This window comes from Rhinatrema bivittatum, chromosome 9 (assembly GCF_901001135.1).
Source record: "Rhinatrema bivittatum chromosome 9, aRhiBiv1.1, whole genome shotgun sequence".
NCBI classification, from domain to species: Eukaryota; Metazoa; Chordata; class Amphibia; order Gymnophiona; family Rhinatrematidae; genus Rhinatrema; species Rhinatrema bivittatum.
This window is the reverse complement of record NC_042623.1, coordinates 81128417-81155882: the sequence shown is the minus strand read 5'-3', so window position 1 is coordinate 81155882 and position 27466 is coordinate 81128417. Positions and strand designations below refer to the sequence as shown.

At 45.4% G+C, this 27466-nt stretch overlaps 1 protein-coding gene across 1 annotated transcript in view; it reads left to right on the top strand.

Moving 5' to 3' along the window:
* MAPK12 (mitogen-activated protein kinase 12) overlaps positions 1-27466 on the top strand; it is a 93903-nt gene that overhangs the window by 51684 nt on the left and 14753 nt on the right. The window contains exons 7-8 of the mRNA XM_029615107.1: positions 17905-18019; positions 22844-22915. Of these exons, the coding sequence (XP_029470967.1) occupies positions 17905-18019; positions 22844-22915 (187 nt within the window). The remainder of the gene's footprint in view (positions 1-17904; positions 18020-22843; positions 22916-27466) is intronic.

Sequence of the window (27466 nt, the reverse complement as noted above, 5' to 3'; positions counted from 1 at the left end):
CTGTCTACAACCCCCAGACAGAGCAAATGAAATGATGGGGAGTGGCAGAGAGTTCCCTATAGTTCACGGATCATTCCCAGGACCTGCACAATCATTAAGCTGGACTAAGCATTTGCCTAGGGTACTGGAAGTGGATGGGGCACCATCGGGGTACGTGAGAGCGCGCCATTTTCAAAATGCCAAAGGCGGTATGAGAGCAGTCACGGAGCATGAACCCGATGGAGGCGGCGAGTGCAACATGGCTGGCGGGCAAGCAAGCAAGCGAGCGAGAGAGAGAACATGCCTGTATGTATCTACTACTGTATGAGGGCCACTTTGAACTCTGAGTGCGGGGGTGGTGTTACATTTGGACTGCCTAGGGCGCTACAGACCTTTGCACCGGCCCGGGTCATTCCTGCCATCTCTTGTGTAGGTTCCTCTCTGATGGTCATGCAGATGGTGAAGTTGACTTGATGGGGGACCGCCTGCCTCAAACACAGCTCTCCTTCTCACCTAACTGTTAAGACAGGGAGGACATCCCCCTCACTCCCCTCTATGATCTATGACCCCATCCAGGAAACATACTGGCTCAGAGATGGATACGGACACACTATATATCAACTTTCAAACTCAAACTGCAACTTTATTGTCGGGTATAACCAGCTGGTATCAAGAACAATGTACGTGGATGAGATGTTATACACATTTAAATGCTGAACGAGTCAGAAAAATCACGGGCTGCATAACGGTGAATAATACAATTACTGCTGACCATAAGGGTCACCATGTTATCTTTTTCACTGCCTTTTCTCTCCTTCAGCCCTGTTGGCGGGCTGGTTGCTTTTTTGCTCTTCAGGCAAGCTCATATCAAAATTCTCATACAAAACTGGGCGCACACATACAGAAGCACCATAATTCCATGCCCGTGCAATACGCCACCACTTTTCCAGGGCACTGTTCACACCTCACAATGGTCAGGGGCCTCTTTGTACTAAATCTCCCCATTGCTATCCTTCCATGCTTGTTTCCCTGGGCACAGTAATAGTAAGGAGGACTTCTTGAGACAATACCGCAGTATGATTTCCCCTCTCTTTACCTCTGGTTTCTTCTCTCGAAGAATCCCACTCTGCACCTTTTGGGTAATTCCCCGGGCAGAGGACAAACCGTTCCATACTCCGGCCACCGGCCTCTCAGCTTCACCACTATGGTATCCTGCTTTAGAGATCTGCAGTGCCTCTCCTTTCCTTCTGTGCTAGGTCCCCTGGACCTCATACCTACAGGGCATTTCCCCACTGGGTTATCTCACTCTAGTCCTGCACGTCTCCCTTTGAAATGTATGGTAGTTCCCCTGGGAGGGAAGAACCCACTCCACTACTCCTTGGCATCCTGTCCACCCCTGAAGGTGAATGGGCTCTTCTCTGCCTTGGGCTTCTCCCCTTGAGGGTCCCCGGGCCCTCCCAACCCGTAGGCTGAGTACTCTGGTGTGGTCACATCCCTGGTGGTCCCTACCCCCCACCCTTATACTGGGGAAGGGCAGGAGAGGAAAAAGGGTCAAAAACCTGCCAAAACCTTTCCCTTTTACACTGCTCGCTATCTAGAGTCCAGCAATAACAGAGTCCCAAACTGTTAAAGGAACATGCACATTCTTTTTCCAAAAGCACTTAAACCAATTTACATCATGACTCATTCCCCGAAAATGCCATCCAGTGGTCATTTCATGGTACTACATGATCACTATTGAATATTATTGTTAAACAGTAAAAGCATGAGGGCAGGGTCCCCTCCACCCAGACAGTTTTTTTACACTTCAACCTAGCATAATAAGGGTCATCCCAAGGGGATTGCCACAGTACTTACAATTATGCTTATAAGTTTTACTATCCCTAATAAACATTTGGTAAAGTTACACTTTAAGTGGCCAAGATAGAGTAGCCCATGGCACTGAGATCTTCCCAGCCAGGTTTAGCAAGTGAGCATTGTGGGGAAGTTTCAAAGGAAAACTAGGGGCGTGCGGAGATTTGCGCCTCTTCTTCGTACAGGTGGGGGATCGGGGGTTAAAATGGCATGCGTGGACTCTCAAAAGTCGTCATTTTCACGGGATGTTTTACTCCCCTCCCCCACAACTTGTACACACCTCCCGGGAATGCCTCTTTGTACCACGCCGTGAATACCGGCCCCTACTTCTGGTGCTCCGAGTGGGATAGTTTTCATCAAAGGCAATCTACCCCTCTTTATCCAGGTAAATCATTTTGAAAATTATGCAGCGTAGTCATTGTTTAGACCAAATTATAAAGATCCAGTGCAGAGCGCTCAGTTCTTTAAAAATAAATAAATAAATTCTCCATCTCCCCTCTCCCTCCAGGTGTTTTGATCGTCCTTCTAATGCTTGCTGTTTTAAATTATGAAACTGTGCAGAATGTCTGGCTGTTGTGGTGTCTGAACTTCATTTTAGTACGATTGAATGCATTCTCACTTTTTTGCTTGTTGAAATGTTTAGCCCAGCTACTACAGCATGTGGATGTGTAAGTGCTAGAGCAGTGCACACACAGGGTAATCTTTCATCGTTTTGATCCAGACTTTTCCTTTCCCTTCATTCTGGGTTTCTAGCACAAGAAGAACCAGCCTTTATTGAGGCTACAGCGCTCTGAGGCGTCATTCATAATTAATCGGGGGGTTTTACTTCATATTGTTTCCTGATCTGGAAGATTCCTCCTGCTTCGTTGGGTTCCCAATAGGCCAGACATTGCAGTGACAGCACAAGGGCTGCTCTCAGAGGCCCTGAATCTGGCCGCTAGGTGTCACCAGTGCGCAATGACTAGGACTCCCTCCTGTCCACCCCAGTAACGGACCCTGCAGTCACATTACCAGTAAGTCCCGGGTATTTCCTATCGAGAGAGTGCAGTTAGAGAGAATAATTAGGATCCATTCAGTGCAGCCCCCTCCTTATGAGGGTACTAGGATGGATGTCACCCCTTCCTCTCTGAGAGGTTTTTTCTGCAGCTTCCTACACGGAGCTCTGAAGGCAGTACAGCTTGCTTTTGAAGTTATAGGAGTTTTTCTTATGTTTTGGATTTTGGGCCTGCTCAAAGGACTCTAGCAAACCCTGCTGGAAGTCTGTGAGTTGGGTCAGGAATCTGCCCTTCCTGTCCACTCCCTGGTGGGTAAGGACTGATCCTGGGATGCCTTTCTGGGCTTTTAAGAGACTTTTAGTTGTAGGAAACCTGATGAAAACCTGGGCACCTTCTGGATCAGGGCACAGGGAACCCTGTGTCTGGGGCTGCCTAGGTTAGGGAATACCTGCCCCTGTAAACCCTCAACAAGGACGGAGGAAGGTGGTGACCCGAGGCCAGAACCTTCTGGAGTTTATCTCATTTTTGGGAAGAAGATTTTTGTGTTAAGATCTGAGAGGAAGTGTTTAGCTGCCCCTCTTTCTACCCATTTGGAGGATGTTTGGAGCTGCTTGTTTCCAGCTGGAATCCCGTCCATCAGTGATTCAAAAGAGACACAGAAACAGATCTAAAGAGACAATTAAGAACATTGAGGACACCTATCTGGATTCTTCACACCCTGGGGGGAGAGAGAGATTTGGACTCTCTGTGCAGAGACTGTGAGTTATATTTTTACCTGTTTGGAAGGGGTTTTCCAGCCCATCCAATGTTACATTTACCGGCTCACTCACCCCATGCTGCCCGAGCCAATATGCCATCATGTCATGTGGCTGGAGATGCCGCCGCCGTCAACCACTGGGCCCCTCTCTAGGTGTGCGTCTGCAGCGCACAGCAGCTCTTAAAGGCCCCACAGCAGTGACAACGCTGGCCGGTGCCTCCTGACGATGTCACACAGCCAGGAGTTTAATCCCTGGCCGTGCAACACTATGGTGCCTCAGCAACAGGTCGACTCTCGTGAGTTCAAGTTGCTGCTGCTTCCTCCTCCTCCAGCCCTGCCCTTGTTTTCAGCCTCATCCAGCCTTTCTTTTGTCTTCAGCCTCACTCAGCCTTGTCTTTGTATTCCCGCCTTGGCATCTTCTCTCTTCTCCCAGCCTGCCTGCCCTTGTAATGATTCTCGGAACTGACCTTAGCCTGAGATCTGACTACTCTTCCTTGCCACCTGCCTCGACCTCAGCCTGACCTCCAGTCGTCTTTGCTTGCCACCTGCCTCAACCTCAGCCTACCACAAACATCCTTGCCTGCTGCCTGCCTTGACCACAGCCTGACGTCAGAGCCACTGTTCAGTGTACACCTCAGAGACTGCCACCTAATACCTGCTGGCCCCCGGAAACCCAAAGGCTGAACCTGAGGGGGAAAGGGGGCTGGTAAAGGGGAAGCTCCATCTCAGTCTCTGCACCATCTGTTCCACCAGTTGGCAGTGAAGACCTACAGGGCCTTCCCTGTAGGTTGCATCAACCTCACCCCAACACACAGGGGTCCACAGTCCTAACATGCAAAGGATACCCTGCCCACCTGGGGACTTCACTTATCCTAAACCTGGAGGGTGGATGGTTCCCGTGCCCTGGTAAAGGAAACGCTTGTACAGGTAGAGGGAAAGAGAAATTTGTGGATTAAGTTTATTGTACCACACTTCTTCAGGGTTTTCAACAGTAAAAACTTTGCTTTTGGACACTAACCCAGTGGCTTCAGTGTTTTATTTGGCACACACAGCACCAACAGTGAAAGAAAGGTACCCCTCTCCCAGGGACAAGAATGAAGGTGCAAAGGATTAGAGATGTGCATTTGTTTTTGCCGAATTGGAAAATTTCAACGAAATTGTCCAATTTGGCATGTTTCGGGGAGCCCGAAAAACAATCGGGATTTTCCCGTTTTTTCGCAAAAAATCGTTTTTTGGGTTAGCGCGCGCTAACTCTCATTAGTAACAAAATCTAATTGCTTTTGTTAGCGCGCGCTAACCCAAAAAACAATTTTTCGCAAAAAAACAGCATTTCCCGCGGTGGCTAAAAAACGAAGAACGACACGAACACAAAAAACGATTCACATCTCTACAGAGGATCACCCCTGACACTCCGGGCTTTAAAAGTATATCTCCCTCCCCCCCCCCCCCCCCCCCACCAACAAAGGATCCCAACCCTGGGTAAAAGAGGAAAACATTAGAGCTAGCCAGGAGTGGTTCCAGCCCCAAAGAGACTATAATTTCTTCTATGGCCCCACAGGAGTGGAGTAAGCATCCTCGGGGTGGGGATACATTATGAATGCTGTTTCCGCAGTGTTCTTAACCTCAGCTAACACAGGAAGCAGAAGAGCCGAGTATCCCTCTAGTCGAGCTGATTTGTCACACTGACAATCCCCAGCCGGGTGTTGCAAACCACCGCACTCTCTGCAGCCAGTAATTATGAGTCTGGCCATGTCACTATTTGGTAATAGCTGGGGTTTCCCCCACGTCTGGGGGTGAGGAAGAGCAGCATCCCTGGCTGGGCCAATGAACAGAAGCCGGGCTTAGAAATTGCACCCAGGTTTTTCCCATGGCAGCACACAGCAGTGGTACTGTGCCATTGGGCTGGTCCCGCATAGGATGATCTTTCAGAAACGTTTACAGATTAAGGCTGTTCTTCACTGCTCTTGGTGGAATTTCATTATTGCATGTACTGCAGTTGCTGCAAATGTTAATACCTGATTCTTTCCCATTTTTTATCCAGTTACTCTGATTATTTAGGTCTGAGTGATGCCTTACCTTACTTTATGTAGCATTATATATTTTGTAGGCGATTTTAGTTTTTTTTTTCTTTGTTGTAATGTGAGTCCCATTGGCTGTGAGTGACAGAGCCAATGACATTATGATCTTGTTATAAAGTTCACTCTAGCAAAAGCTCTGTTTTCTGGTATCCATGGGGAATAGGGTTGCATGTTAATCAAATATGTTGTCTGAGTGCCCTCTGCTTCCTGCTTCAACCCCTCCCCTTCCAGGCAGCAGTGTACAGGAAGGAAAGGGGTGAGGCTGGAGCAGACAGAGCAGAATAGAGAAAATCTACTCTGCTCCCTAATCCAACCCTTATTTTGTGATTCCTGTCACTAAAGGTGAGCTAGAGCGAGATACCAGTTAAGAGTATTCCATATGGTGAAGTGTTAGATAATGGAGCTTTTACTGTACATTATTATCTCTCATATTGTTCTGTAATACGTTAGGTACTATTTATTCCTCTTGAATTTCTTGTTTCCCATGTCTTAGCAGCATATCATTACCATATTCATGTTATTGATAATTAATTCTGTTTGGGCACTTGCCCAGTGTAATGGCAAATCCACTATTAAACATCTACTGTATGTTTTGATGGCTATGAAATCACCATTCTCAGTGATCAGTCACTTAATGCAGCCGATGAGCCATTAGTGCATCAGATCCAGTATCTGCTGTGTGCAGTACATCCATCTTCCATTCCCACTATTCCTTCATAATTGACCAGCAAAGAGGAAATTTAGCGATAGAGAAATGGAGGGAAAAAGCAGAGACCAAGTAGGTTCTGCAGTCCTGCAGCAAGAAAGGAAGATGGGAAGATTAGATGGGCCTTAATCTGCCATTATATTCTGTATTACTTTGTTAATAATAATACTTCTCATTTTTGTAGCGCTGCTAGATGTACACAGCGTTGTACAATGGTGATAAGTATCCAGCTGCAATATGTCACTGCCCCAAAGAGCTTACAGCCTGGAGGCAGTGGGTTCAGACATCACTTCCAGGGCTGCACCAGTACTGACTTTTGTGCATTATGTTAATGGCCTTTGATGCATGAGATGAATCCCTGAAGCAGATGGTTTCATACCTATGATTTGTAATTATGGATTTACCTTTGGGATTCTTACCTTGTGGGGATTCTGGCACTGGATATTTTTTTTTAATTTTTCCTTTTTCCTATGCACTGTTGTCATACTCTAAAGCAGTAAAGGACATGGATAACTTGTTTCTGGATGAAAGATTTTTGGGGTATTCTTTTGGTGAAATTCATTGGTAAACTTGTATCTGTAACTCCGAGGTTTTATTCTCTGTGTTATTGATTGTGCCTTGCTAGGACACAATCTTCCTTAGGGTTTATATGCTTGAATTTGTTTATCTGCTTCTCGGTTTAACTTTAAGTATTTTATTTATGCTGTTTGCTCAGTAGAATGTGATCATCAAAGTATTTCCTACCTGTAGTCTTTCTTACTGGTCTTCTTGCTGTCTATTTTTCCCTCCTCGTGTATGGATTCTGTACAGGTGGATTATCTACCTTTGGGCTTAATTTTGTTAATATCTTATGGTTCACATCCTCTGAAGAAGGCACATATGTGTGCTCGAAGACCCATGCACTACAATATCCTTTTGTTGGTTCATAGGAAGATACCACATCGAGAATATTTCATGCTTACTATCAGATATTTTTTAGCCTGATGGCAGGATACAGCATATTTTGTTGCTATAACTGCTGTTTCTCCTGTGTTTGGGGGTTTGTTTGTTTTTTGTAGTAGAGAATGGATGCACTTTTGGAATAAAGATGGTATTTCAGTGGATTATTTTCAGCTGATGAATTTTTTGAAATTTTATTCTTATTATTGTACTTTATTCTTGTTGTAAACTACTTTGGTCTCCTTTGGAGTGGGGAAGGTAGTATAGAAAACTGAATGTTATGTTCTCCCAAAAGTATTTCCTACTCATTTCTTTTGTGGGCAGCATTTTCATTTTTCTGTCAGTGTTGGGATGTCCTTTCATGGATTGCAAACTGGCTAAAAGACAGGAAATAGAGAGTAGGATTAAATGGACAATTTTCTCATGGAAGGGAGTGGACAGTGGAGTGCCTCAGGGATCTGTATTGGGACCCTTACTTTTCAATATATTTATAAATGATCTGGAAAGAAATACGACAAGTGAGGTAATCAAATTTGCAGATGATACAAAATTGTTCAGAGTAGTTAAATCACAAGCAGATTGTGATAAATTGCAGGAAGACCTTGTGAGACTGGAAAATTGGGCATCGAAATGGCAGGTGAAATTTAATGTGGATAAGTGCAAGGTGATGCATATAGGGAAAAATAACCCATGCTACAGTTACACAATGTTAGGTTCCATATTAGGTGCTACCCAGAGCCGGCGGAAGCACTAGGCGAACTAGGCGGTCGCCTAGGGCGCCAGCTTCCCGGGGGCGGCACTGCCCCGGTAAAATTAAGAGAGCCGCGCTTTCAAGCATGTGAGTCCTTTGCTGTCAGCCCGGGCGGAACGCGGCAGGACAGCTGGAGTCAGCGGCACCGGGCGTGCTCTCTTCTTCCCACCCCCCCCCGCGGTCCGGAAGAGGAAGTGGAGAGCATCAGGTGCCTGCGCGGGAAGAAGAGACCACGCTAGTGTGGTCTCTTCTTCCGCGCAGGCACCCGATGCTCTCCACTTCCTCTTCCGGGCCGCGGGGGGGGGGGGGAGGAGAAGAGAGCACGCTGGGCACGAATGGAGTCAGCCGGGTGCCAGCGCTGGAGTCATCGGGTGCCTGCGCGGGAAGAAGAGGCCATGCTAGTGTCCGACGGGAAGAAGACTGCAGCGCGGCTCGGAGGAAAATGGAGTTTCAACCGCGGCCGATGGGATTTCGCCTCCGCGAGGGCTGAAAATGAAGAGGTTAGCGTTGGGAGGAGGCTGCTGCTGCCGCGAGTTCCCGGGGTGGGGGAGAGAGAGAGTGAATGAACGAGCAAGCATGTGTGTTTGAGATCCTGTGTGTGTGAGTGAGAGATTGCATGTATGTGAATGATTGAGAGCCTGTGTATGTGAAAGAGAGTATGTCTGTGATTGAGAGCCTGCCTGTGAGAGAGAGAGCATGAATGTAAGTTTACCATTGGGAACCTGTATGTGTAAGTTTGTGTGAAAGAGTATGTGTGTATGATTGAGATCCTTTGTGTGTGAGAGAAATCATGTGTATGTATGATTAAGAGCCTGTGTGTATAAGTAAGAGAGAGATCATGTGTGTCTGTGTCTGATTGACAGCTGGTTTAGGTGATGGAGCATGTGAGTATGTGATTGAGAGCATGTGTTTAAATGAGAGAGAGAGAGATCATGTGTGTCTGTGTGTGATTGAGAGCTGATTTAGGTGACGGAGCATGTGAGTATGTGATTGAGAGCCTGTGTGTAAATGAGAGAAAGAGAGGACATGTTTGTAAGCATGTGAATGAGAGTCTGTGTGTGAGAGAAAAAGACAGCATGTATTTATGTGATTGAAAGCCTGTGTGTGTGTGTAAGCGTGAAAAGATAGACAGCATGTGTGTAAATGTGTAATTAAGAGCCTATATGAGAGAGAAAAAACATGTGTATATGTGAGTACTGAGAGCATGTGTGTATAGGTGTGTCATTGAGAGCCAGTGTGAGAGAGAGCGCTGGTATGTGACTGAGAGAGGAGAAAGTTCCAAGCAAACCACCCCACCTCCTGCTAATTCAGAACAATCTCAGGACACCTGGATATCAAATGTTCCCAGGTATGCAGAGCAAAAAAATTTTTGTATCCTTATTATTTTTCATTACTGGGTCTTTGTGTCTGCTATTTTTAAATATTTTGTTGGTATCTGGAAATGTTTTTAATTATTGGATATTCCACTCATCAGCTGTTTCGAAATATGTTCTTTTTGTTAGTACAGTTTTACTGCTGATGATTTTATATTTCTTGATTTGTTTTATAAGGATGGGTGATGTTTCTTTTTTCCTTTGTTACACTGCATACAGAGACTCTGGTTGTTGCAGTTTCCAATTCAGTTTTTTCTGCATGCTTCTTGTTATGCGTTTTGGTCTCTTTATTCTATGTTAGGTGAGGGACAGCACGTGATTCAGATGAGGTTTTCTGCTGGCGTGTTGTTTCTGTGTAGGACTCTATAGCAGCCTGACTTGGTCCGTTTTCCTAATAGGAGATGTATTGGTGTCTTAAGGCCTGGTGTAATATTTTCAGAGACTTATTGTACTTTAAAAGTGTGATCTTACATAAAATGCACACATTTACTTGTATTTAGTTTTAAACATATTGTATGGCTCTCATGGAATTACATTTTAAAATATGTGGCGTTTATGGCTCTCTCAGCCAAAAAGGTTCCTGACCCCTGGTATAGAGCTTAGCCACTACTGCTGCTTCTGGTGTGTACTACAGCCTGCATGGAAGAAGAGTAAGAGAGCTGCTGGAGGGGGGTAAGTAAAGATGGCTTTTTAAGTTCATTTTTCTTGATTGACTGCCATTTTAATTATTTAATATTATGTGATGTGTCTGCTTTTTTTGTTTGAGCAACAAGTATAGCTTTGGTTTATGTTTATTTTATATATTTTTATTTATTTATAAAAGAGTTTCTATACCGTCGATAAGACAAATCATCTCAATGGTTTACATGGCATAAAAATGTCAAATAAGTGTTCTGTTATAAATACAGACTTCGTTATTTTCATTAATGCACAATGTAAGTTAATTGTGTGTGGAGGCGGGGGGGGGGGGGGGGGGGCGGCATAGCTGACGTTTCGCCTAGGGCGCCTAATACCCTTGCACCGGCCCTGGTGCTACCACCCAAGAAAGATCTAGGCGTCATAGTGGATAACACATTGAAATAGTCGGTTCAGTGTGCTGCGGCAGTCAAAAGAAGCAAACAGAATGTTGGGAATTATTAGAAAGGGAATGATGAATAAAATGGAAAATGTCATAATGCCTTTGTATCACTCCATGATGAGACCGCACCTTGAATACTGTGTACAATTCTGGTCGCCGATCTCAAAAAAGATATAGTTGCGATGGAGAAGGTACAGAGAAGGGCGACCAAAATCATAAAGGGAATGGAACAGCTCCCCTATGAGGAAAGACTAAAGAGGTTAGGACTTTTCAGCTTGGAGAAGAGATGGCTGAGGGGGGGATATGATAGAGGTATTTAAAATCTTGAGAGGTCTAGAACGGGTTAATATGAATCAGTTATTTACGCTTTCGGATAATAGAAAGACCATGGGGCACTCCATGAAGTTAGCATGTGGCACATTTAAAACTAATTGGAGAAAGTTCTTTTTCACTCAACGCACAATTAAACACTGGAATTTGTTGCCAGAGGATGTGGTTAGTGCAGTTAGTATAGCTGTGTTTAAAAAAGGATTGGATAAGTTCTTGGAGGGGAAGTCCATTACCTGCTATTAATTAAGTTGACTTAGAAAATAGCCACTGCTATTACTAGCAATGGTAACATGGAATAGACTTAGTTTTTGAGTACTTGCCAGGTTCTCATGGCCTGGATTGGCCACTGTTGGAAACAGGATGCTGGGCTTGATGGACCCTTGGTCTGACCCAGTATGACATGTTCTTATGTTCTTAGCTTGGTAGGAAATGCATTTTTTTCCCTTTGGTGTTGCACTGCAGGCAGTTTGGCTTTTTGATATTTCCAGCTCAGCTTTTCTCTACATATTTCTATTTGTCATCACTTATTCTTTGTTTGCTGAGGGTCTAGCTATGTTTTGCATGTGCAACCAGTGTTGATAATCTACTAGCATGTTTCTGTGTAGGGTTGTAGCAGTCCTGTCTGTTCTGTTTTCCGAGCTCCACTTCCCAATAGCAAGGTGAATTGTTTTCTAGGGAAATGGTTCTCAAACTTTCATGTCTACTGTATCCCTTTCGAGAGTTCTAGATATCACGTATACCTTTAGGTGCACAAAAATGTAAAATTCCAATGATATAGCCCATATTAAAAAAAGAGTGTGTTAAGTGTTAACATGCCAAAACATGCACAATATAGTGCAGGCCCCATTACTGTCAGTGAGGCCTATTCCCTAATAGTACATGTTTTGGCATATTAACCTATAACACACCTTTTTTAATAGGAGCCTATATTTTCATAACCACAGCTCACCCCCATTGTGGGGAGCACTGATTTAAGGGCTCCCAGGGCAGTTCCTCAATATCCTGGCCCTCTCTTCCTCTCATATATTGTCCATGCCAGCCTCTTGAAATGCCAGGGTTCATCCAGCAGGGGGCAGGTTCAATCTCCTGGGCCCCTGGTGCAGACTTAGTCATGAACTCATCCCTCAACCCTCTCCCTCTTGTTTTCACTGATTGATAAATGCTCACAAAAGAAGAGTCTTCTTGGAGGAAAGGCACTCTTGAATAAAGCACAGAGTCAAAGGATGGTGTTCAACTTAAACTTTAAAACTCAAAATCCAGGCTAGGATCACAAAAAACATTAACAAAATAAAAATCAAAAGTCAAAATAACAAAACTTTATCCATAGCACTTCCTGAATTCACTCTTCTTTCTCTAACCAATCCAGTTTCCAATATCCCTACCCTGTGGAAGGTGGGGCAGCCAGCATAAGATTGTCCTGGGGGAATTCTCCGCCACTGTAGAATGCAGAATTCCCCCTTCACGTTGCAGAATCCAGGCCACACTGCTGCTCTGAGTGCTATCGCAGGCAGGATCGTGACAATAATCAATAATGGCTCCACGAGCCTACCAGAAGAGGAAGGGCATGATCCCTGGAAGCATGACACAGGTCAGGAGGCAGCGCAACTGTGCTTATAGCCAAGCTCCACAAGTCTAGCTGAAGGCTATACTTGAGAAGTCTCTGGGCAGCTAACTCCAAATAACACACATACACCCACACACACTTGCTAAATGCTGATGCTGCTAAACTCAAACCAGTCATAGCAGGAAGTGACATGAGTCATTGCGTTTAAAATATGACAGCTGTAGCAGACACTTGAGAGTTTACCTGACAGCATAAATGTAAATATTTATCAATAAATATATAACTACTATGGCTTAGCCCTGTATTCCCAGTATCCACCCATTTTAATCTTGGGCCCAGCCAAAAATCAGTTCTGCCTACACCATTGATTGTGACCTTATCATGCAATGTCAAGTATGGATCTTGGCATAACAGTGCCAAGCGGATTGCTACCAAGAATACTGTCTTGAGAGTCAAATCCTTAATTAACGTTTTCCTCAGAAATTCAAAGGTGCCTTTGTTAGGGCCCACAGCACTAGGTTTAGTTCCTTCGCTGGCACTGCTTGTTGGATGGGGGGTGCACGCGCTTTACCGCTTTAAGGAAATGTGCTATGGGAACTTAACTGAGCTTTCCTTCATATGGCCCCTATAATACATCAATGCTGCACCTACAGTGAGTTTAATGCAAAACCCTTGTCCAGACCCACCTTGTAGAAATTCTATGATGACCCCAATCTGTGCCTTAAATGGGCCCCTTTTCTATACCAGGCTTCAAACACCCCCCAGACTCTGCTAATATTTCTTTACTTATAAGAGCATTGAGACCACTGCTTCTGAATACCCTTGTCTTCAGCCTCCTCCTTTCAGTAGCTAGGCTGTAAGACCATAAGGACCTGGATCCTCCATCACCATTCTACCTTGATTGACTAATCCCCTGTTTCCTGCAAATCTGAGAGGTCTCGCCCTGCTCAGCCATACCAGGTGTGCATACTATGGATGCCTGGGCCGGTCTGGTGCTACTAGACCTGCCACCTTCCTTGAGCATTCTTGCCACCATCAGTCATAGCAGAAATTCATAGAGCAGCTTGTCCACTGACTACAGTTGGACCAATGCATTTATCCACCATGAGCCTTTTTCCCAGGCTCTGCTGTAAAATTTCTCAGCTTTGGTGTTCCTCAGGTAGCCATCAGGTCCCAAGAGAGCTGTTTTCATGTGGCTATTATCTCCATAAAGGCCTTTTCTAATATCTCCCATTCCCCTGGGTTTTATTTGTACCGACTGAGATAGTTCACATACAGGTTGTCCAGTCCAATATGTGTCTCGCCATCAAGCCATTGAGGTACACCTCTGCCCAGCTTATTAGGATTCTTGTCTCCTTCTCCAGTTGTGAGCTTTGGGTGCCCTCTTGCCTATTGACATATGATACCACCGTAGCACTGTCCAATATCATGCTCATGGCCTTTCCCTTAAGCCTAGGAGAGAGATTTTGAGTGCCAACTTGATTGTTCTTAACTCCAGGTGATTTATGGACCAAGTGGCTCCTACTTTCGACCACCTGCCCTATGCCATCTGTCCTTCACAGTGGGTTCCCCAGCCTATCAGCCTGGCTTCGGGCCCTAAGGTACTCCATCTTGGCGGTTCCAGACTTACTCCTTTGAACAGATCGACATCGATTAACCACCACTGGAGGCTGACTCTGACCTCCCCTGAGAGCGGGAGTCTGTTCTCATAGTCCTGTCCCTGTGGGGATAAATAAAGCTCTTTGTAGTGGGTACATATGGGCCCTTGCCTATGGCATTAGATCTATTGTGGTTATCATTGATCCTAGCACTGCAGGTAGTCCCTCCCTCTGGGTCTCTTGCTTGCCATTAACTCTCTCTCTCTTGGAACTGGAGCTTCTGCACCCATTCCAAAGTCATAAAGGACGCCCCTGTCTCTGTGTCAGAACTTTCTCCCAGATAGACTAGGAACTGGGAAGGCTGCATCTGGATCCTGGTTTCATTCACAATCCAGCCCAACAACTCCAATAATTGTTTCGCCCTTTGAGTGGACTGTTTGATCTCCAAGTTTGACTTGGCCCTGATTAGCCAGTCATCTAAATATGGGCGGACCAGACTGCCTTCTTTTCTTAGCACCACCAATCATCACCTTGTTGAAGATACGAGGTGCTGTGGCCCGACCAAAGGGCATGGCCTTGAATTGATAATGGTCCTCTAGGACTGCAAACCGTAGGAATTTCTGGTGTTCCTTCCTGATAAGGATATGCAATTAGGCCTCAACTAAATCTAGGGAGGTAAGGAAGTCTCTTTTTTTGGACCATCTCTGTTTCAGATTTGAGCATCTCCATCCTGAAATGTGGTACTCAGAGGTGTCTTGATGCTTCAAGTCTAATACTGGGCAAAACATCCCTTCCTTGTTTGATATTACAAAGTAAATGGAACAGCATCCATCTCCAAGTTCTAATTCGGGAACTGGGACTATTGCTTCTAAGACAAACAATCGGTCTATGGTTGCTTGAATGGCTTCTTTCTTTATTGGAGCCTTGCATGATATTATGCATGCCTCTGCTAAAGGAGCGGTCAGTTCAAGGGCACAGCCCTGCTGGATAATTTGTAGAAACCATCTCTCTCTGGTAACATGGGTCCATTCCTTGCAAAACTCTGTCAGCCACCCTTCTAAATCCCCCTGAACTTTGGGAGCTTCTGTCACAAAACCCCTTCTGGGTACCCCAATATGCTGGTCTCACTGAGGTCCTTCCCCCTTGGGGGTTCAGAGGTCTACTTATCCTGTATTGTCTAGGTTCCTTAGACCATCCTTTAAAGGATCTCATAGTGCCCCTGACTCTGTTCTCTGGAAGCTTCTGGAGCTTTGATTCCTTCCAGATTCTTCACAAGTTTTTCCAGCACCTCACCATACAGCAGGCATCCCTTAAAGGGAAGCCTGCTTAACCTAACTTTTTAGATGATGAATCGGCCAACCAGTATCTCAGCCATAGAAATCTCGCTATGACTACGGTTGCCAACTACTTGGATGAGGTTCTAATTAAGTTTTATAGGGTTGTCAACTACAAAGGCTGGCCCTGACTCCAAAATGGCAACTTCCTTAGGATCCTCTGTTTCCAGCCCAAATGTTTGCTTCTGCTGTAGCCGACTTACCAATGCCCTGGCTACATATCCCCCCACAAATTGCTGCTTGCAAGGAGAGATTGGCAATTGCAAAATGCTTCTTTAATAATGATTCAGTCTTACGGTCCTGAGCCCCTTTCCACCAGAATGGCTGTTTTATTTATTACTGCTGCCACTGGGGCATCTATCTTAGGCATGTTTAATGTTCTTCCTCTGCCTGCCATGGGGGTATAGCTTAGTCATTATGAGGTACATATTTTTAGCTGCTTTGTGGCTCAGCTAGTTAGCCATATAAACCTATCCAGTTAACATAGCTTGTATATTCAGTGGCATGGGTATGCCTCTAAATATACCCAACTATCCCAAAGTTAGCAGGATAAGTCTATCCAGCTAACTTTAGGACAAGTCTATGGGACAACCAGACATCTGGATAAATCGTTGTATAATTTATCCAGCTAATTCAGCTCCTCCCAGTTACAACCTCACCCACCCACCAATTAGCCAGCTAACTATTTAGCCGGGCATATATTCGGCTGCTGCCACTTAGCTGGATAAGTTGAAACGTATCTGGCTAAGTGGCACTGTATATGGGCATCTAAATGCCTAGCTTTAAAGCTGTATCTGGGATATCCTACTCTGCCATAATCATATCTTTTATGGCCGAAAGCAGGGGAACGACTCTGGTAGGCTTCTTAATGCTCAGGAGGATCAGATGAGCTCTGAGACTTCTTTTCCTCCTGCTCGTCTGTTAGATCTAAGGCTTGCTCCACTTTAGAAATGAGGGCACTTGGCTCTTCTCTGTGAGCCTACCTGTGGCATCTGACTCTTGTCTCACCGCCTAAGTCTTCTCCAGAGCCCTAAGGGGCCCTTTCAGGTCCTCTGTACATCACGTTTGAGCACCGTACGCTGAAGGAGAATGTCCTAAGGAGAAGGAGCCTTCTATCCCCAGTTGGGATCTTTTAGGTGCCTTGCCCCCTCTAGAGGTGCATGGGGGTGACCTGGGTCCTCTATTACCCTTTCATTTCTATATAAGCCTTTATGCTTAATGGGAATAAATTTAGTTGAAAACTCCATGTCCCCAAAGGTTTTCCTGCAGCCTTGACCTACCTGGCTTGGGCCTGCTTCCTACCCACCGACATTCTTACCTTGAGCTGCCATCCCTCAGGCTTTCCTCTGTGCCGACATTGACTCTTCCCCTCATGCAGCATTTGGGGGGAAGAGCCGCCCACTTTCTGCATGCCCCTGCGCACTTGTTTTTCCACTGGGATTTCCGGAGCCAGCTTTTCAGGCAGAAGGACCCCGCTATGGAACTCTGCTTCCTCTGCTTCACAGCAGGCACTTCCTACCTCTCTCCCGGGGTTGGATGGCGGGTAGGGTAGCTGTAACCACTTTCATTCTCTCAGCGCTTCTTTCACTCTTTGTTTGTATCCAGCACTACGTGGACCACCGTTCTCAGCCCTTCTACCCGGACCAAATGGGACGTGGATTTTCTTTCCCCCCCTTTGATTCAGACTGATGAACAGCTTTCCTCTGCTCACGTTCCTTTCCTGGGAAAACACTCACCCACAGCCTATCTCCTTTTCTGCTATCTTAGAGTAGCCCCCACCAGCTGGAGGCAGAGAACTACTGGCAAATTATCCTTTCATCCCAGAATATATAGGCTCAGATGACAGCCGATAAGGAAGTTGTTCTCTGCCTCCACCTGCTGATGCAAGAGTGTCACCCACTTGTCTGGACTAGTCTGGGAGGGTGAAGAGGAATTGATAGTCCAAAACCCTGCTGGTTATTACAAAAGAGAGACAGAAGCACCCAGCACAGAGTCCTGATTCTGAACCAAGCCTGCTGTCACTTTGAGGGGGTCCCTCAGCATTGCATAATGTGTTGTGTAATAGCAGAGAATGTGAATTGTGGCTGAAGCCTAGATGCCTTCCTTGCTTTAATTGGTAAAGTGAAAATGAGGAGGACCATCTGTTTGCCATGGGCAGAGTTTTACAGTCATCCCTAAGGAAATATCAAAACAGATTCTGAATTCAATGTACCTGGCCAATAAGAAATCCATATGTGTGTGAATGTAGTAGTAGTAGTAGCTACACACTTATTTTGTTAAAAACAAATTTTGATTAGACTTCAGGATTTCTCTACAGTCAATCCATCCATTGTATAACATCAAAATTGCCTCCCCCCGGAGCCTTCATTGATTTTCAGCAATTATGTACACCTTCAAAGATTCAGGTCTTAGTAATTTTACATTTTATAAACCATATCCAAAGCATATTTATAGCATTTCTGCTATATAGTTGGAGGGATTAAGTAGTTGCTAGCCTCAGACAATGTTGCCCCGTGCATACTTTCTTGCCAAAGCTCATTAATTGCTATTATTTGCTTTTCATTGCAGATCTTGGATTTTGGGTTGGCAAGGCACACAGACAGTGAAATGACAGGCTACGTGGTCACCAGGTGGTACAGAGCTCCGGAGGTCATCCTTAATTGGATGCATTATAGTCAGACAGGTAATGTGCACATACCAGATCACACCAGCAGCTACAGCAGGGTAGATTCGTTGAGTCTGAGTCACTTGCAACCTGGAAAAGGTACAGAAACCAATGGCTTGATAGCAAATAGTGTAAAATAAAATTGTGATCACATTTCAACAAACTCAAGAGCTTTTTGAATGAAATTGAAGAGTTTTGGTTGCCCAGTGGCCCAGCAACAGTGCAGAGCACTGGTGTGCAAGAGACCCAGGTTTTGATTCCTGACTCCATCTTCTACTCTGTGCTGACTGGGGATGAGGATTCTGTGAAGGTAGCATAGGAGTGCCAGTCATCATTGCTCATCACCACCTCCTGGCTAGAATTTGGGTGCATGCCTGCTGGGTTTTAGAGGATGGCATGCTCTGTAGCCCATGGCTAAGGACTGCCACTGCAATGGCTGGGCTCGACAAGGAGAGAGGTTAAAAATGTAGAAAAATTGTGGATGGTTGCAAGTGAACGTTCATGGTAGTGTAGCCTCAGCCGAGGCCACCGGTTCTGATTTTGCTGGAGCATAATGAAACTGCCAGACCATAAACAACCTGGAAGACCAAGTCACATTTTTACAGCAGATTTAGCAGCTGCACCAACCTGTAGAGCAACCTGCATCATACCTGAGACCTTGTCAAGAAAGGAGATCTTCCAGCTAAAATCACCCATGGAATGTTCCAGATTTTTCAGTGTGATGTAAACCTTGTGAGTGAAAAACACTAAATACCAAAAATAAGATCTCACTCCTACAAAGAACAGTTAAAATGCAATTCTGTAAAATATGACCCTCATATATGGCACTGGGACTGCACAAATTGATTTTATGACTTATCGTATATACCCATGTATAAGTTAAGCATTCCATTGGTTATTATTATGGGTCATTGTGTTCTCATAAGAAATATTTCCTTTTTTAAAGTCTTTCTGTGCTGCAGTTAAAATCTCATGTATAGTTCACAATATTCTTCTCCAGGGTTATGAATATGCTCTCCCATTAAAGTTATTTGCATACATATTTTTTTTAGAATTAAACCCAATGCTGCGGGGTTTCAAATGGTACGTTCTTCTGGGATTGTCAGGTTTTACAAAATATCACTGCTTCACAGGGTCCTCCTGATAGGAGAAATTTATATTCAAACCGTGTCATGCATGGTGTTCTGCTTCAGTGCTATGTGGTTTCAGAAACCGCAGCGTTGGGTTTTTGTGTTTGACCATCTAAGTTCTTCGTATCAGTGGAACCCTTGATAGTGAAAAGTTGATAGTTAAGATAACTAACGAACTCTAAAGAAATATTTATGTAAATAACCTTAATGGGAGAGCATATTCATAACCCTAGAGAAGAACATCGTGGACTACATATGAGATTTTAATTGCAACACAGAAAAAGACTTTAAAAAAAGGGAAGTATTTCTTATGAGAAATAATAAGCCATAATTATAACCACTGGAGCACTTAACAGGGCATAAGTCATAAAATCAATTTGTACAGTCCCAGTACCATATATGGTGGTCATATTTTATAGAATTGCAATTTAACTGTTGCATGTAGGAGCCAGATTTTTCATTAGCAAATTATCTATTATCAGAAAACCACTCAAATGTTAGGACCATTAATGGGTGAACCAGGAACAGTTTTCATTCTTATTGACTTCAGTTTCCTCCTGTTCTTAACTTCCAGGTCAATCAGGGTTGGATCTGACACCATGAGCCTTTATTCACAACCACCCAGGGATTTCTTCCCCTATTTTATATCCTTCCCCAATATACCTAGTCTGGTCAGTGCAACAAAGGTCCTGTGCGTCAGAACACCAGACTCGTGGTGCCTAAATCTGGCCACTGGCTATCACACTAAACCATTGACCACAACTCACGCCCTCCCCCTTCCTCCAGTGAGCTGTGAACGCTGCCTCCACCACATCCCCAGCCGAGCCAGGGACCCAGTTAGTCTTAATATAAAGGTGTGCCTGCGAGTAGTCACTGCACTTCCCTGCTCAGATGTCTCCCAGGTGCCTCCCATTCTGAAGGTCAGTGTGAACTGGAGGCCGTCGTCTTCTCCAGCTTGCTTGTAGGACCAGTGGCCTTCCACGTCAGGCAGGAGAATGCCATATCCTTTCTCATAGTTACATAATGTATCTCTTCCGAAAGCCTCAGAATGTGACACAGTGAGGCTGATATTCAGAGGCATCTGTCCGGATAACCTTTGAGTATTTATTTTTAAAATTTCTATGCGGCATTAATTCAAGGTGCTAAGTGGATTGCGTAACACCATTCATGACTGATAAAACAAACATACTCACAAATTAACTCTAAATAAGACCAGAACTCTGCTCAGTACATAATCAAAATTATAACCGTCATCCGCCCACTAGCTTGCATAGCACTCTTGAGAACCATTGGTGCAATCGTAATGGCGATTCAAGTTGAACACCTCCCTAAACAGAAATATTTTTAAATGCTGTGTCAGTGTTTTAAAGCAGTGGCTCTCTACCTTTTTCCCATCGTGAAACACCTGACAGACCACGTTCACATGTGTGACACGCTGGTCATTACAATTTACGGTGGAAATAAAAAAAAAATAAAGGTCCAGTATTATTTTTATTGTTAAGAATGACACAAGGGAAAGATACATATTCTGTCTGAACAGAACCTGCATAAATGGTAAACATCCCACACCAAAACAGCACCAATTTCCAGCACTTAACAGTAACCACCTTACCTAAGAAAAGGCAACACTGAAAATATCACACCAGGCCTTAAGACACTAATACATCTCCTATGAGGAAAACAGACCAAGTCAGGCTGCTATAGAGCCCTACACGGAAACTACACGCCAGCAGAGAACCTCACCTGAATCACATGTGCTGGCCCTCACCTTCTTTTCTTTGGGCCGATGCCGAGCGCACTAGCAAGGTCTCTTCTTCCCGCGCACGCACCCGCTGATCACCACTTCCTCTTCCGGGCCACGGGGGGGGGGGGGAACGGGAAGAAGAGAGCATGCCGGTGCCGCTGACTCCTGCTCTCCTGCCGCGTTCCACCCGGGCTTTCAGCGTTTCAAGCCCGTAGGACCTATCTTGCTCGGGTAGGGGGAGCAGCTGGGTCAGCAGGGGACCGGGAAGTGTGGCGACACACCGGTTGAGAACCACTGTTTTAAAGCATACCTCCTTCTGGAGAGCATCAAGGAGTAGGATCCATACAATTGGACCAGTTACCGAGAGCAGCCTGTCTCGTGACTCAGCACATCCAGCAGGCAGTGTCCGGAAGATCGAAGGCTTTTCACTGGCTGCTAAATTTTTCAGAACAAGCAAACGTACTGCGGGGCTTCATTGTTCTTATGAATCATCAACGAGATCATATATCATACTCTCCATTCCGCCAGCAACCAGTGTAATGAATATACAATTGGAACGTTATGTTCAAAGCAAGTGGTCCCTATAAAAAATATGTGCCACAGAAGTTTGAATTATTTTGAGAGCTTTTAACGTACAATAAGGAAAGCCAATATAGAATTATTGTAGTCTGTAAATGCCTACTTTTGAATATCCCTGGCACTTAAGTATCTAAATTTTAGCCGGATAAGTCATTTTAAGGCTAAAATTTAGACAGATAATGCAGGGGTGTTTTGGGAGCATTCCAGGGCGGAGCTGAGATAGCTGCATAACATGTTTGGCTGATACTTGGAGTTAGCCTAATAATTTATTCGGCTGTGTCCAGACATGAGCGGCAGGAGGTTTAAATTTATCCGGGAATGTGTTCCTGGATAACCTTAACTTAATCAGTGGTAATCAATATTGCCGATTAAGCCCTGGTTACCATTAAAAAAAAAACCCTCCCATGAGAGTCTTACAGCCCAGTTCTGAGCCCAAAAATGTCTGAGCCCAACACATACACACATTTTCTCCCCCTGTCCCTCTCCTTCCACTCCCACCAAAAACAGTTTTACTCTCCCACCTCATCCTTAGCCAGCCCTAAACTTTTGTCAGCTGGGAGCTCAGCTCTTGCATCTGGCTCCCGGTGCATCCAGCACTGTTCTGACAGCAACGCTGGTCACATAAGCAACTAGTGTTGCGGTCAAAGTTCTCTGACCGTAACACTGCTAGCTTACGTGACAAGCGTTACCAGCAGAGCAACTTTTGATGCATGGGATCTTCTTAGTGTTTGGGTAATTGCCAGGTTCTTGTGGCCTGGTTTGGCCTCTGTTGGAAACAGGATGCTGGGCTTGATGGACCCTTGATCTGACCCAGCATGGCAATTTCTTATGTTCTTATGCACCAGGAGCTGGTAGCCAAGCTCCCAGCTGGCATTAATGCGTTGGTGGAAGTGGGTACAAAATGCTACAGCCCTAACAATATTTTTTTTTGTAACTTTCGGGGGATCAGCCGGAAGGCTTATCGGGCCTAGCTGCCCACAACTTGAATTATCATTTTGGTTGGCTCGGGGATCTTCGGTGGTGGGCGGGGGGCACAGGATCAGGACAATTACATCAAAATTATCAGTTATCCCAGATGACTTTGCAATCTAACCAACAATATTCCAATCTAGCTAGTTAAGTTGCAGTGTTATCTGGATAGGTTTACTTGGATAACTTTCTTCAGGGATATTCAGTGGGACGTTTATCCTGCTGAATATCAAGGTTAACTTATCCTGTTAACTTTGGCTGGATAGGTTTAGCTGATGGAGGCAACTATGAATATTGGGCTCAGTGTTTTTAACTGCAGCTTCTTTCTACAGCACAGGCATGTTGGAGTGTTTCCATTGGAATGAAGATCTATCCTGACACGGCATAATTGCTCTTTCTTGTTTCTCCCATTTTACATAGTTGATATTTGGTCTGTTGGCTGCATCATGGCAGAGATGTTCACTGGACGGCCCCTCTTTAAAGGAAACGATCGTATCCTTTTCATATTGCGCTTGCGTTCTTAGCTGTAAGATGTAAAAGATATTGATTGTTGTGACGCCAACTGTGGACACCTTGAGGGATTGTAAGAGCCACAGCATGAGGAATGGCATCCTTTATTGCTGTAGTGTGGTTGACGCAACCTATGGGGGTGAGCCCCGAAGATCCACTCTGACAGCTGGCGGAGGTACTCTGGGAGGAGACTGGTCTGGGGCTTCAACTTCCAGCCCCTTTCCCCGCAGATTGAGCCCTAGGGTTCCAGGGGCCAGCAAGGCTTAGGTGAGAGTCTCTCAGGGACTGGCATAGACGATGGTCCAGGGCCAGGCAAATGTCAGAGGAAGGAAGCAAGGAAGGTCAGAGACCAGGCAGAGGGTCAGTGGCAGGCTGCAAGTAAGGGTAGTCAGTGTCCAGGCAGAGGGTCAGTAGCGGGCAGCAATCAAGAGTAGTCAGTATCTAGGTGAAGGGTCAAATCCAGGGTCAGTCTGCAGAGACCAGAGGGACAAGGAAGAGGGACTGACACAGCAGGGCAGGTGGGGTGGAAGGCAGAGCTGGATACGACGAGACAGGGCAAGGCTGAGCTGGATGAAGCGTGCTGGATGAGACAGGCTGGAGAGGCGAGGCAAAGCTGGGCAGGACGAGGCAGGCAGGAGGAGCAAGGCATGGCTGGGAGAGACGAGCAGGAACGAGCAACACTCACTACTGAGGTAGGAGGACCTGCTGCTGAGGCAAGGCAGGGAGTTTGCTGATGTCATCATAGGGCGCCAGTGGCTTTTCCCACCATGCAGGCCCTTTAAGAGGTGCTGTGCGTTGTGTGCATGCGCCTAGGGAAGCCACTGGGAGGAGAAGGAGCACGCTGTCTGGGAGTGGTGTCTGAGCTGCCGGCGGAGCTGGGGCCAATACCGGCTGGGCAGCGTCAGGGATAAGTGCAGTGGCTCATGGGACTGAGCCGCGAATCTTAACATTAACGTCATACCACCCTGCTTGATTTTCACTTGTGTCTCAGACAGTTGCAGACACCAGCTAGGGACATTTGCTACTCATTTCTTGTACTGGCATTAGTTTATCAGAACAGCATTATAATTGCCGCTGAAGTCCAGGAGAAAACTGCATTCAGATTTGGAGATGCTTAGAAACTCATTTAGTTTGAAATGGAAATTTAATTGATCTTTACATTTCCAGATGACTGAATGTGTCATAGTGTACTCCAGTTAAGCAAATTGCATCTTTTTTTTTTTTTTTCCAACCTACTTTTTGAAGGAAAAGGCTTATGAGATTTGTGTGTGTGCGTGTCTGTCCCAATAACTTGTGTTTGCTGTCCTAGCCACACTAAGGGACGGATTTTAAAAGGGTTATGCACGTAATATAAATGCGTAATCCTTTTAAACCCGCTCCTGTGTGCGCCGAGCCTATTTTGCATAGGCCCGGCGACGCGCGCAAGCCTCGGGACGCGCGTATGTCCTGGGGCTTGAAAAAAGGGGAGTGGGCAGGGCGGGGGCGGGACCGAGGCCTCCAGCACAGCGGCCGTGCTGGGGGATCGCGTGCCGGCACTTGACTGGTGCGCGCAATCTACGCCTGCCCAGAGACAGGCGTAAATAAATTTAAAAAAAAACCAAAGGTGGGGGGGGGATTTAGGTAGGGCTGGGGGGCAGGCTAGATAGGGGAAGGGAGGGGAAGGTGCGGGGAGTAGAAGGAAAGTTCCCTCCGAGGCTGCTCCAATTTCGGAGCGGCCTCGGGAGAACGGGGAAAGCCATCGGGGCTCCCCTAGGGCTCGGCGTGCACAAGTGTGCACCCCCTTGCACGTGCCGACCCCGGATTTTATAACAAGCGTGCGGCTGCTACTAAAATCTGGCCCTAAGGTTGCCAACTGGCTTCAGACTTCCAGGACAGGCCGATCCAGTCCTGGTTTTCGCCCAGTACCTGCATGGTCGTGTCATTGTCATGTTTTTTCTTAGGGACATCAGATCTCCAAGTCTGTGTAGGCAGAGGGTGAAACCAGGACTAGAGCAACTTGTCCTGAAAATATGCAGCCAGTTAGCAACTCAAATCCACACCAGATTTTCACGATATGGCAGGAAGGTACATGGGTGGTTGTTTTGTTTTGGGGTTTTTTTTGGTATGTACTCATCTGTGTGGATGCCAACAAGTATATTTTCATAGCTCTGGGTGAAACTTCTTGTTTTACAGTGGGGTTACAGCAATTTGGGTTTGCTGTCATGCATTTTATGTTGTGAAAACTTAGGTTTTGGGAGGGACACACCTGTTCAAAATGTTAGAAAAGAAGAGTTTTAGCAAATCCATCCTGTGGAAGTCACTGAGGAGTTGAGAGCAGGTGACACAGAAGCCTTTGCCAGATTCTGAACGCCTTCAGCATGCCTGCTTCCTAGCTCTGTTGCTTTTTCCTTCACTCATTCTCTTGGGCCTTCTTGCAGTTTTGTGTGTCTCTGATTTAGTCCTTCTGTTTTCAAACTTTAAAAAGAAAAAATAATAGCTCTGCACATGCCCCTGTTTTTTAAAAAGCAATCTCTGTCCCTTAGCCCTCTCTTCAGCTGCTCGTGGTATTGACCTGCTTTGCATATATCCCTGTGACGCCTGCACGGAATTCTGATGAGGTCACTGCAGCAGTGCCTCTGATTTTACTTAAGATTACAAAAAGGGGGAGGAGCATTCAAATAAACCCTAATGAGGTACAGTAAATATTGAGTGGGCCGGTGAGCAGCTACTTACCCAGCTAACCTTAGCTGAGTTATTCGGTAGGACCTGTTTCCTGCTGAATATGCCAGTTAAGCTTGATGATATCCAGGTAAGTTAACCCAGATAACTTTAGATCTGCTCTGCACTATAGCCAGACTTATCCGATTAAACTTAGCTGGCTAGTGTTCAATATCGGCACTTGCCAGCTAAATTTAAGCCACTCCCCTGTGATGCTCTCACACCACCTCTTTTTTTTTTTTTTTTTAATCCACACTAAAACTTACCTGTTTGGCAAAGCAGGAAATTCAAAACTTGGGGTCTGCCTGGCTAAGTCCAAACTTACCCCGGGATTCATCATTCCGCTATAAATATAAATATAGCAGAATGATGGGGCAGGGGGCGAAAGTATGCAGTTGGCCGCATCGAGGTGGTGCGTTTTTCGTCCGCCATGGTTGGAGTCGGGCCGCACCCTTTCGCCCCCATAGCACCATGGGAAAAGGTGTTATTTCACGCGGTGCTGCCGGAGATAATGTGGAAGACATCGCCCGCAGCACTCCTGGGCCGTAACCCTGCCCAAACCCCGCCCACACGCCACCCTGTCCCTGGTTTAAATTGTACCGCTGTGATGACTGCACATCGCAGTTTAAAGAATAAACCTCTTTAAAGATAAACCCCTTTGATATCTAAACAAGAATAAAATAAAACAGGATCTATGGGGGCTCTTAATGATTATTTATTTTTAATTAGCTACAACAAGTTTGGTAATACTGCCGTTTTGTGATGCTACTGTTGTAATAAAGTGGGGTAAAGAGCTACTCAGGATAACCGATGCAAGTGAAAAATTGGTTCTTGGAGTAATATTGTGAGCACCTTTCTTCAAAGATGCATGGGACAACCTCTCAGTGGTGGCTGATGAGGCCAAAACAGGATCAGAATTTTAAAAAGCCTTAGGCAAGCGCAGAGGGAAGAGAGAGTAGAGCCAGAAATGGGTGGGGTCTGTGCTATTGTAACAGGAAGGGAAAGTGAGCAGATTGGAGGGGCCTTGGAGTCCTTATCTGCAGACGTATTTTATGTATATATGTGAAAAAAACCCCACACACCAACTAATCATGAGGAAAAACATTTAAAACTAATTGTGGGAATTAGTATCAGAAATAAACGTGCTCTTTTCAATACAAGCTCCAGACTCTCTTGCCTGCAATGGGCTACAACCAGTATCATAAACGAGCACTGAAGTTCACTTCATTTACTTCTTCCCATATTTAATTGTTTCTACTAATTTTATTGAAATTACTCATACTAAAGTCACTTATCTTTTCACTTTTAATTCTCCAACGAGTTTACTTGCAAACATTCAACTTCTTTTTCAGCCTGCTCCGGTACTGGATGTTTGCAAGTAAACTCGTTGGAGAATTAAAAGTGAAAAGATAAGTGGCTTTAGTATGAGTAATTTCAAGCTGGTGGGTCATTGCATATGTGAAATTGTCTGTCCATGTCCCTAAGCTAGGAGTGCTCTGCTATGGGCACCACGATGCCCTGAAGGGCCAGTCTGCTCCCTGAGTCACAGCACAGTCTTGCTGCACCCTGCCTTTCCTGAAGCCATGTGGAGTGCTCTCAGTCAGCCCCATTTGTTCTAAATGAAGAAGCTCTTATACTATATCCAATGGTCATTTTGTTCCAAGCTCTGTATTCACTCATTCTCCATCTGTCATCTTATCCTCTCCTCTTTTCCTCTTTCATTTACTAACCTGCATTATGTTCTTTGATCAGTTTTTCATATTACTTTTCTGTTTGAAATCCAGCTTTGTAGCTTTCCTGTTCGTCTTCTCTCTGTTCCTGGCTTGTTCCTTCCCA